This window comes from Crocodylus porosus, unplaced genomic scaffold (assembly GCF_001723895.1).
Source record: "Crocodylus porosus isolate Cpor-Errol unplaced genomic scaffold, CroPor_comp1, whole genome shotgun sequence".
Taxonomy (NCBI): Eukaryota; Metazoa; Chordata; order Crocodylia; family Crocodylidae; genus Crocodylus; species Crocodylus porosus.
The window spans coordinates 50,010,531-50,022,812 of NW_017728931.1; the positions used below are offsets into that span (position 1 = coordinate 50,010,531).

The 12,282-nt window shown below is 42.5% G+C and overlaps 1 protein-coding gene across 1 annotated transcript; it reads left to right on the forward strand.

Annotated features, from left to right (window-relative positions):
• The first annotated feature begins 1,993 nt into the window (after positions 1 to 1,993).
• On the forward strand, positions 1,994 to 11,561 carry RASD2 (RASD family member 2). Its single transcript, XM_019544821.1, has 3 exons — positions 1,994 to 2,772; positions 7,795 to 8,074; positions 9,574 to 11,561. Exons 2-3 carry the CDS (start codon positions 7,804 to 7,806, stop codon positions 10,101 to 10,103), a joined length of 801 nt encoding a protein of 266 aa, XP_019400366.1. The 5' UTR covers positions 1,994 to 2,772; positions 7,795 to 7,803; the 3' UTR covers positions 10,104 to 11,561.
• Positions 11,562 to 12,282: the final 721 nt, after the last annotated feature.

Here is a 12,282-nt window from a genome sequence, read left to right on the forward strand (position 1 = left end):
AACCGGAGCGTGCTCCATCCACTCCATGCATTGACCTGGTATTGCAGTGCTTCCAGGACCAGTGCAAAAAAAACAGAAAAAAAAAAAAAAAAAAAGCATGTGGAGACTTCCCTAATAGCAATTGTGGAGCTGGGGCCAAGAACTCCCTGCTGCCAGGGCAGGGGGACATTGTCTCATCCCAGGCTTCTCTACTAGACCCTGCCCCAGCAGCACGCAACTCCCAGGGGCAGGGAGCAATCTCCTGCCCCCTTCTGCCTGGCTTACTGGGAGCAAATTTGCTCCCAGCTGGCCAGCTACACATGCCTTACTGCACAGTAACTACTCTGAAGTTAATTTACTACCTGTTTTTGCATTTGCAGGTAGCAAATTAACTGCAGAGTAGAGCAAATTACTGCACAATAAGCGTCTGTACATGTAGATGGTGATGCTTACTGCACAGTAATTTTCTTTACTGTGCAGTGAAGCGTCTCATGTAGCTGTGCCCATTGTCAGTTTGATCTGGTACACCAGAAGTCAAGGTCCTCTTATGACAATTAATAACAATTTCTGAGCTACCAACACCCTACCACACTGTGCACCAAGATGGAAAGTTTGACTCAATGGAAGAGACTGTCATTGAAGAAGTCCTAATATCCCTGGGAAGGGAGCTGAATTTATGCAGTGACTCGCCACCCATTACTGTACATTATAAAGGAGTTAGAAGGGACTGGCAAACAGTAGCCATGCACATACAGCAGTGTATAGGTACATGTGACCAGATGTCACCTGCTTCAGAGATGACTGATTATGCGCAGGTTAGGTGCATGGGCAAGAAGATAGCTGGTAACAGAGCAGGAAAATGGTGGTAGGGATGGTATAAACAATCATTTTATGTAGAAAGCGGTCTTCCTACAGCAAGAAGAGATCAGGATCTTTAGAAGTGTGGTCTATGAGAGAGCATGGATTCATGTATTGGTCCTGAGTCAAAATGAAGTTACGGAGTTGAATGAAATGTTTCAATTTATAGTAAATTCTCTGAAACAAGGAGTGACAGGGCAACTGAAACTAGTTATGAATTTGAATTAAATTTGATGAATAATTTCAGGTGAAAAGGGAGTAAAGAACATTTTTAAATGTCCCAGGATTTCTTTCTACATTTTTTAATGAAATATTTCATTTTGGATATGCTGAATCATTTCATTCCACCATTTTCTAAGTGAAACTTTAGGAATGAAAATGTTTTAAATTTAGAAATTGTTCTAAAATTAAGAAAAAAAATTATCAAAAGGGGTCAAAGAACCACCACAAGACAGAGCACGTTTCATTTTGAAGTGGCTGAAGTGTTTTGGGTTGTCCCAAAATGAATATTTTTAGTTTCGAAGTTGAACCCCGCCCTCAGCCCCCCCAAAAAATCTGTTTCACTTTGATCTAAATCAATATTTTTCCCAAGTTTTATGTTTGCCCACCAAAATAAAAGAAACTTTTGTCACCCAGTAATAACTGTAAACCATTGAATGTTTTTTAGACTTATTCTTAGTCCTTAATCAGAACTAACTGCATTCCTAACAGCTGCAGTGTCTCTGGGTGGCAAGAGTTTGTTATATCTCAGAAAAAGATGACAAGAAATTAGTGACAGAAAACCTCTGTTTAGTTAATGAATCAGCCCAGCTCTCTCTAAAAGAAAACAGTAAAACATTAGAAGGGAAAAACTGTGCTTTGAAAAAAACTCATGAATTTACAGGCTGTACAATAACAGGAATCATAGCACTCTCTCTCTGTCACACACACACATGCACATACACGTGCATGTGCACGTGGACACACACACTCACTCACTCACCACATGCACATACAGGCTTGCCTCCTGTAGGAAGGATGAGACTTCCTGGTTTGGAGTGCCCAAGAACTTCGTGTAAAAAGGACTTTCACTAAGCATTAGATCCCACCTCCTCTGTAGTCTGTACCCCTCCCTCTACTGTCTCTGACACTGACTTTGAAGGAGGAGTGAGCCAATTATCTGTGAGTCCTACAGAAAGAAAAGCTGCAACTTAACAGCTACTGAGGGAGAGGAAGAGAGAGGCAGGGAGGAAGAATCAATAGAGAAATTATAAAATATAAAGGAAAAGAAAAGCCCCTTCTGGATGGGAAAGAGAACACTTTTAAAAGAAATCTCAGATCAGGAAAAAGAATCTGTTCATTTTTTCTGTCTGGCTTTTTTTGTATTGCAGGAATGAGAGGTGCACTTTCAAATCTGCTGTCTTAAGAAATTTTCAAGCCTGCCTTTTTACTGTGAATTACTCCCCTTTATCTATTATTTTGAGGTTATGTAAAAGCAGTATGGGTCGGCTCAATGTACTCACTAGCCTCAAGGGCTAGATGTTGCACCCGAGGTCCCTTTCACCCCAACAAGTCTATGAATTGCAAGTTGCAAGAAAAGCAAGTGGGAGTAAGAGGCAGCTTTTTTCCTTAGCGTGAACTGAGACTGTCAGGAGAAGAGCACATCTCATCAGAGGGGGAATGCTGCTGTGGCTCTATAACCTGACTTTGGATCATGTCAGTCTTCTGATCCAGTAAATATCCTCCAGGGGACCATCCCCTGGAGCACTCCCTCCAGTCCTTCTCCTTCCACTTAGGGTGTTAAAGTGATGCTGAAAAACTGAGCCCAGCTCAGCCACTTGGGATCTGGAGAACAGCAGCTCTTTTCAGCAGCAGCAACAGCTTCTGATAAAAAATCATCCAGACAGCTGCAGGAACTGCACTACAATTCAGGACTTTTCCTCCAAAGAAAGAAAGGTAAGGGAGTGACAGCGAACCAGACATTAATGTAGCCGGGAGACAAACACATTACAGAAATTAATAGTGGTGTGCATGAAAATGAAAGGGAGTCCAGGACTTTTCTAACTATTGCCGGGTCTGTTATACGCAGCTTGCTTTGCTTCTTTTCAGCTAGATGCAGTACACCATTTAGGGCTACTAAACAGAGAGAGGGAGGTACACTGGCTGGTTACTATGTCCAGTGACACATTGGAGTATGTTTAATGGATGGTCAGGAGAGGGGAACATACCCAAATCATCATTCAGGTGTTGAAAACCAAAATGTAATTGCTCTGCGGGGCAAGTTTAGATGCAAGTTTACTATCTACATTCTGTTTCTCTAATCTGGTGCAGAAGTTCAGCTTGTTCAATGCCTCACTGAAATTTAAGTTAAATCTCTAGCACTGCAGGAATGCACTTCCTGGCTTCAATTTGAAAAAAGTAGCCTAGCTCAATATTAGGGCAAGGTGGTGGGAGTCAGGAGTCCTGGTATTTGATCCTCACCCTGTCACTGACTCACTCTTAGATATCAGGAGAGTCCTTTAATCACCGCTTGCCTCAGTTTCTTCCTCTGTGTAAGGCGGGTAATTTTAATTACCTACCTTTGCAAAAATGGTTTGAACCCTGGGCTGGAAAGGCCTACAGAAGTACAAGTCATATATAGTGTTTTGTTATCCCTAAGTCAGTCCACAGAGCTAAAGGTACAGCTGGGACCTAATCTATTCTTAAACCTTTAATAAACTTGAAGGGAGGATGTAGATTAAAACCAGCTGGTGATTGTTTGTTTGTTCCTCTCGTTCCCTTCTGATTGATTTTATTTTATTTAGTCGTGCCCATGTGGTCCCTTTCTATTTCCCCTTTCCTGCCTTTAATCTTTCCCAATGCTGGACTCCTCTGTGTCCCCAGGGGGCTTGAATTTGGTCTCTTTCTAAGGGTGGGAGAGGAAAATGGTTTGCTTTACTGTGGCGGTGCAAAGAGGGAGCCTGCATGGGGCCTGAAGGGCAAATGCATACTCCTGGTACTGCAGCACCCTACAAGTCAGACTTACAATGGAGGCAATTAGATAAATGGTGGTTACAGGCATCAAAGGGCTGAAAGACGCTACTGTGCCCTAGACAAAATGCAGGCAGGAAAGCGCGGGAGGCTCTTCAATGAGTAACCACAAGGGAACCAAAAGATTGCAATTTAAATGAATAAAATCTGACTGTGTTAGGGAAGATCTGCCTGCAGCTACCTCTTCCTCTGATCCTAAGGGCACAGCCATCCCTCAGGCAAAGCCTTATGAATGAGATGTACCTCTCTGCTTGCACATGCAATGCAGTTTTGTCTTGCTCAGGAGAGGAGGCACCGTGGTCTAGGGATTAGAGTTAGGATGGGGGGTGGTGAGAGAGTCAGGAGATAAGGTCTTGTACCCAGCCCTGATTTGTTTGACCTTGGAGAAGCCCTTGAACCTCCCTGTGCCTTTGTCTCCCCATCCATAAATGAGGGATGAAGATAATACTTGCCTTTTGCTCTGAAGGAGGAATTTATTTAAAAGCTTTGAAAATTTCAGTATTATTGAAATGCAAAGGATGTTGTTGTTGTTGTTAATTTATTCTACCTTTCATGCCCAGGGAAGGGGGGAAATGGAGCTCCTCCTGCATGTTTGGATAGAAATAAAAAGTGGACAGTATATGAGGCATTTCCCAGTAGCATACTGCTACCATGCTTTATCTAGTTAGTTAACTGACCTAAGCTAATAAGGTTTTCCCTGGTTCCCAAGACACAGTGCTCTGTGGATTATTAGCCTTGGAATTTTTCCTTCATATTCATCCTAAAACGTATACTGCATCCAGCTGCAGCAGAAATCCCCCTGGGTGAGCGGGACGGATAATAGATTGATTTCAGTGAAGAAAGCTGAGCTGGTCCAATTTCAAGAGGGAAAGCTGATAGGAATGGATTATCCAGTACCAGCTCCAGGCATCCACTTAGAGGAGATGCAAGAACAGAAGCTGCTACCATTGCCACATATGTCACTACTGCCACCCAGGGCAGAGACCCTGGTAGTTTAGTCTCTGGGTTATCAATAAAGTGACACTTCCCAAACAGAGCTGTATTAAAAACTAGTGCATCAAAGACAAAACTGACATGTTTTTTTTTCCCCAACTGGATCCAAACCTAAACAATCCTCTTTCAACCAGGTCACTTGTTCGCTTTTGGCCTTTAGTCCGTTCTTAACTCTCCAGAAGGGTTCATATTTTCAGTGATCAGCATCCGAATCAGGGCCAGATTTTTCAAATGTTTAGTACCCAAAATGAATACAACCTGCAGAGTTCATTTGGAAATCTGGCCCTATGTATTTCCTATGAAAATCAGCTTAGGAGTGTCTATCTCACCACTATTCTTTCCCACTATTCTTTTCTCACAGTGGATCATCCCTGGTCAGCAGCCTAAGTTTTTTTCACGATACGGTTGGTTACATTTAGGTGGTCACACACTTCAGCCACTTCAAAGGTACTAGCTAAAAAGACCATTCCCACCACATGCTCCAAGACAGAAGAGGTGATTCATATGCATGCGCATCGTCGGGTGACTGTGTTGTGAAGCACGACCCTCCTACCAGTTAAGATGAGACATTCACCTGCCTGTTTTTCATGATGGGCAGAATATTTTTGATTCAGTCAGCGCACTTGGTCGCCTCTCAGAAAATATTATCACTTGCATTAAGTTGTCTTCCAGAGGCAGACTGATGATCAGGCCTCCTCTGCTGGGTACCATAAAAAAAACCCTTGAGACTCTCGTATTTAAAAAAACACAGCTGTCTTCTACAGCATTCACTCCAACTGCTCTCGTGCCACTATGATGCAATATCGGGCCAAATCCTCACTTGGTGTAAATCAGCATGGCTCCATTGAAATCATCACAGCTTTGCCACTTTAAAGAGTCAAGAATTCGGTATTTCTTAGAGCACAGGATCCTTTCTGTAGCATAAAATCAATGTTTTCTATACAGCTCACCTGGAAAAAATCAACTCCCTTGCTTTTTACCTAATAAGCACAGCGCAAAGAATGAAGGGGGAATAAAACTTCCTCCTTGGTCTCTCCATCTCTCCACCTGGCATACAGACCCTAGAGCCTGCCCATCTGTGCACAAGGGCGAGTACAGAGGGCCAGTGAACGTGATCGGGCATAGGTGTTACTGAGGAAAATCAGTGGCTTGGCACTGATGAGCTCCAAAGGTACAACCTGTTCCAAATTACATCCTGAGAATCCAGTCCAGACGTCAGGCCCTATCCTGCCCATCTGCCCTGGCAGACCTTCATACAGACTGGATTGGGCCCCTGCTATATTTGTACAACGTCATGTTCCAAGTGTCCAGCCTGAGTAATTTAAACTGTCATTCCCTCCACGTTTAATTTAGATGGTAAACTCCTTTGGGGCAAGCGCTACATTTTTTTTCAGCGCTGCACATAGGGCTGAACATGCTGTCAATGATCAGTAAATAATAGTAATAATAAACAGGAAAGTTCTGTTGTCGCCCTTGGCTACAGCACAAAGCTGGTTAAGGATGCTGGCTTAGATTTCTTAGCGGTTTCTTTATTTAGCCCTGGCTATTTCTTTGCTTCTGCTTTGGTTCTTCACAACACAAAGCAAAGTAAAAGATTTGCATTGTTTTCCCTTGAGATAATATCCATTACATAAAGGTGGGAGAGGGGGAAAAAAAAAAATCACACGAAGCAAAGGGCAGAATCCAGATGTAAATCCAAACGTTATCACTCATTTTATACAAATATTTAAAACCCACCATCCAATTAACAGTATTCAATTAAACAAACAGCACAGCAGGGACTTGGTTTTGCCTTTGTAAATTTATAGAACCAAAACAAACCCTATCTGAGTATGTCTCTGCCACTACAACAACTAGTTTTTCACAACGGGCCTGTATTTTTCTTTTCTGTCCGCAGAGTGTTTGATCCTGACAGATCAAAAATGTCTGTGGAATACTGATTTTTCTCTCAGAGTTTCCTGCATCTTTATGTTCTGCCCATGTGTAATCTCCAGGGTCTCTAGACTCACTTCAGTGGTCATTGTCTAGAAATCTTGTCTTTGGTTAGAAAAGAATACTAACCTCTCCCTCCTTCCCTGCCCCTGCCTCTCTTCAGTTGCTCAGTTCAATCAAGGATTGCCTGAACTCAGATGTCCATGGGTATGTAAAGAGTGATGCAAGCACAAAACATAAAACTCGCCTTTTTGCTGTTTCTTCCACTGACCATCTTACTGCGAATGATCCAGTGGTGATGGTTTGGTGGTAGGAATCCAGAACATTGAAGGTTACAAATGGTGGGCAATAATTTACTTCCACAATTAGAAAAAGATCATTTGGTAGCTATAACCTAGAACTTGGCTTCTTCTGGGTCAGTTTTGTCTGTGATTCTCTTTGATAATGTTTTAGGACCCTTCGGGCCAGATTTTTAAAGGCTGAATGTCCAAGGATTTCAAAATCTGAGCATTGTACTCGAGTCTCTGATTGATCTCAGAAAGGGATTATAGTGAGCACGTCCTGTTTAAGTACCTAAACTATGCGGCCAGATCAAATGGGAGCTGTGAGGCTGCTGAACACTTCTGAAAACCTGAATACTTCATTTAGAAATCTAAATGAGAGCTCCTCTCTTTTCAAAAATCTGGTAACTGTTATATGACCAAAAAAATAAAAATAAAAGAGGAGTCCTGGCTAAAGCCAAGCTAATAAAGCTAGTCCTTCATGTTTAAACAAAATGACAAATTGGAATTCAAGACTTTATTTTCAAATGTAAATGTTTTCATTTTGATGAGGTTTAAGAAAAATTTCTGGAAGTCACGGGGAGATAGCAAAGCTATTCCCACTTCTGTAATTTCCTTACTGACAACTGATCTGTTAAGAAGAACCAGACTTTCTCTCTTACAGCAAAGAGCCATTTAAAGTGCATGAGATTTCTCCTCATATTTATCCTAACCCCTCCTGTTTCTGTTTTGTCTGTTCCAGCACCAAGCAATGATGAAGACTGTGTCCAGCGGGAATTGCACCCTCAATGTGCCAGCCAAGAACTCCTACCGCATGGTTGTGCTGGGAGCTTCCAGGGTGGGGAAGAGCTCCATTGTCTCACGCTTTCTCACCGGCCGGTTTGAGGACCAGTACACTCCCACCATTGAGGATTTTCATCGCAAGGTTTACAACATCCGGGGAGACATGTACCAGCTGGACATCCTGGACACATCTGGGAATCACCCTTTCCCTGCAATGAGGAGGCTGTCCATACTGACAGGTGAGACAGGGGCTGCCCATAGCAGAGTAAAGAAAGTATCCTACTGTTGAGTAGTGGGTCAAGGATCCCAGCTGCTTATCTCTATTTGAAAATTATAGCCTGGACACAACTCTTTCTGAAGAGTCTGCTAGTCTAGATGCTAAATGAAAAAAAAAAAGAGAACTATCTATTGGGAATGCTGGATAATTGGAGGGACCTAATGTTAAAGGTCCAAGATATGCCTTTTTCCCAGTGGCTTTTCCTAGCTGGAACACTTCAGCTATCACCGGGAAGGGTATGAACTGCACAGGAAGCAACTCAGAAAAGTTCCAAAATTTGAGTTTCTAAGCCTACTTTCTTTCCTGACTCTCCCCAGATATTTTTCTGTAGCCACAAGCAATGAAAAGCAAGTAAAAAGTATACATTGAAGGAATTTTGTAAAGTAGTTTAAAAGGATTCCTTGATTTTCCACCATTAGAAATTCCAATTAAAAAAAAGAACTCTCTAACGTTGTACCCACTCTTATGATTTCTCCTTATTCTGTGATTACCCAAAATAAACAAAAGCACACCAGAGAAAAATTGAGGCCTGGTTTTAAAAGTGCAACTTCTTCAACAGTCCCTGTTAAGTTCAGTAGGAGCTGTGGTACATTTCTCACTACTAAAAATCAGGGTGTGATCAAAGGTGTGATCAGGGTGTGAACAGAGCCAAAGTTTGTCACCAACTTCATTTCATGACCCACCAGTTATCCAATGATGTTCTGAGGTGATACTTAATATTCCTGGGTGCACTTTGAATGAAAGCTCGCCAAACGAGCTTTAGTTAAAGCACCCCCACTACCATTTTTCAGCACAGGGACACTGATACACATGATGTGGGAATCTGCTGGAGCGTGGTAATTACCACACTCCAGCAGACTCAATTAATCCAGTAAAGAAGGAGGGCAGTGTCCCAGATTTCCCAGATGATGTCCTAGATTTCTGTGATTTCCATACGGTCAGCCTATGTATGTATAAGAAAAAGTCTCTTAGCGTTGTCATTTGGTTATTTTGGTCTTCCACTTTTCCTGAGCGTATAACATGGCAGCAGAGCACTGAGCTACTTCTGGTCTGCTCAGACAGTTAGGGCTACTAGTTTTCTGCTCTTAAAAAATTACCACACAATAGCAAATAAAAAGGAAAAAGAAAAATATCATAGTAAAATTAAGACAGAGGCTTGTTTACAAAAAGGGTACAAATGAGCAACACCAATGGGTGAAATGCATCCTTAGGAACAGACAACAGGATAAAACTGAGGTCATACTGCGCCTCTAATACCTCTATATGGCTGGGCTAACAGTGGGAAAGGTGAGTCAGAAGGTGATGTGAAATGAGTGTGCTTTAGAGAATTAATCAGATCAAAGGAAAAACAATGGCAAAGATAAACTCATGGTGGGAGGAAGATACCCACTTTTTTTAAAATCGACTGCTCCAAGGTGAGTTCTAAAGAACAACGCCTCTGGTTTTCTCTTTTCATTGCAGGGGATGTTTTCATCTTGGTCTTCAGTTTGGACAACAGGGAATCTTTTGATGAGGTCAAGAGGCTCCAGAAACAGATCCTTGAAGTCAAATCCTGCCTGAAAAACAAGACCAAGGAGTCAGCTGATCTGCCCATGGTCATCTGTGGCAACAAGAATGACCACAGTGAAATCTACCGGAAAGTGCGCTCAGATGAAGGGGAGGACCTTGTGTCTAGTGATGAGAACTGTGCTTACTTTGAAGTCTCAGCCAAGAAGAACACTAATGTGGATGAAATGTTCTATGTCCTCTTTAGCATGGCCAAGCTACCTCATGAGATGAGTCCTGCCCTCCACAGGAAAATTTCCATCCAGTATGGGGATGCCTTCCAGCAAAAATCCTTCAGGATGCGCCGGGTCAAAGAGATGGATGCCTATGGCATGATCTCTCCATTTGCTCGCCGGCCCAGTGTCAACAGTGACCTGAAATACATCAAATCAAAAGTCCTTAGGGAAGGACAGGCCAGAGAGAGGGAAAAATGCAGTATCCAGTGAAGGGGACTCACTGTTTGGGGCAAAGACTACATGTATTTGCAGTGCCTTATTTAAAAAAAAAGTTTGAAAAACTCAAGAATGGGCTCTTGGGACACACACCTCTTGGGGGACACGTACCACAGAAGTGAGGACAGGTCTTCTTGGAAACTCTACAACATCACTAATGTAAATAGTAACTTTCAAGCTAGTCTTGTAAATAGTTAAAGAAACCATATGTCTGAGATATGGCTAGTTTTTCCAGTTTTGTAATTTAAGTTCCCTTTGCCTTTTTCTTGTCTGAAGAATGCAGACTCATAAAGAAGATTCAATCATATTCCTGCCCAGGAAATAGGTTACCCATCTACAAAAAGTATTAGGTATATGTAATTTAAAGTAACAACCCAACATACAGCCTTTGCTGTGAGAGAAAGATGGGTGTGTGCTTTCTTTTCAGAGCACTCTTCAAAAACAAGACGTACAATTTAATCTCCTGCCTTTGCTCCAAGAGCAAGGGTATTAGCAAATGTTTCCCAGACTGAGAGAGTATTCTATATGTGGATGTGTGATTCTGACTTGCCGTTGAGAGGACCTCTGGTTTGGGGAAGCTTAGAAGACCTAGGGATGTGATTTTGCTGTGGCAATATTACTTCCTAATAGTCATCAAAACAAACATTCTTTTGTATTATAGCTTCAGTTTTGTTTTGTTCCCCCTGTCCAAGCAAAAGCAGATGGCAATTGTGCTTTTCAAATTAAAGCAGTATCTACTGCTATGTTTTAGAACTGCCAAGTGATTTTCAGTTGTAAAGTTGCATAATATGTACAGTAATTGAAAGTGAAATTGTTGTACTGTAAAGCCAGCACATCTGACTGCTTTGCTCGCCTCACGTATTATTGTTTCTTGAAACAGCACAGACCTGTCACATAGACTCTGAATACTTTTGTATAAACAGCAGCTGTGTCCTACCTACTTACAACTGCAACAGTTCCTTCCATCTGTCTTTCACAATAGAGATGGAGCAGATGTGAATTTTGGTTTGAAGACAGAGTTTGGACCTTCTTCCCCCAAAATTCATGAGCAATTGGATATCGGGCATTGATTTGGGACCAACTTTACCTAGACCCATCTTTTCAATTATTTCTTCTTTTAAAACACATCCAGTCCTCCAATTCAGAGTTTTCCTTTTTAGTCAGTAGTGTTTGCCTCTGAGCAGACGGTAGACACAGGCCTATGGAGAATTCATGTATTTGGGCACATCTAGAGGAGTTTTTTACTGCGGAGTAGACTAATTAGTGCTACAGTAAACATTGTGTGTCTACACATGCAGCCCTATTAGGCTGGAGTAAAAGCAGGAAGGTAGTATTTGTAAATCCAAGTACTATCCTGATGTGGAGTTCTTTACCCAACAGCAGCACACATGTGGACACTGCCCCGGCTGGCTGGAGCAGAAAGTTACTTCATTGCAGGGGCTGCCTGCCAACTAGCCCCACAATGGAGCACCCTTGTGCCCCAGCCGGCCTCTCTACAGCATGTTGAGCTGGGGAGAGCAGCCCCAGGCTGGCCCCACAAGGCCTCCTATTGGCGAGGGCTGCTCTGACCTGGCTCAACATGCTACAGTCTGAGACGCACGTGCCTGGGAGCAATAAACTCCAGTGCAATAAGCATCGAAGTTTATTACATCACATTAATATGCACATGCCCCCCTTACGTCCTTGAGAGCATACATGTTGTGGTGGCTCTCATGTCCAGGAATGCATTTCATCACTGTGATTAACTTAGGGTGGAATCATTCTTTTCTCTTCCTCTCATGTCCCTGTCCTTTAGCTGACTCCCTGTCCTTTCTGCTTTAGCATCTCTTGCTTGTTGTGCTGGGACCATGTGTGCTCTCAAATAGCCAAATATATTTATTCCCTGAGATACATGCGTGCCACTCCCACTGACATAAATGGGAACTGTGTGTACACAACAGTGGGCAGAATGTAATCCTAAACCTGTAAGTAGCTACAGAGCACAAATTCTTCCCATGAGTGTGTTCTATATACCTCATACCACCCCTCGTATGGTCTGACCTTCCCCATCCTGTCTTGCTGAGCTAGCTCACAGCTCCAAACAAACTACATTTTGTAACCTGACAGATGACAAAGAATGATCAGCATTTCCTAGAAATAGCTTCTGAGAGCCAAAGTCCCACCTTTACCTGCC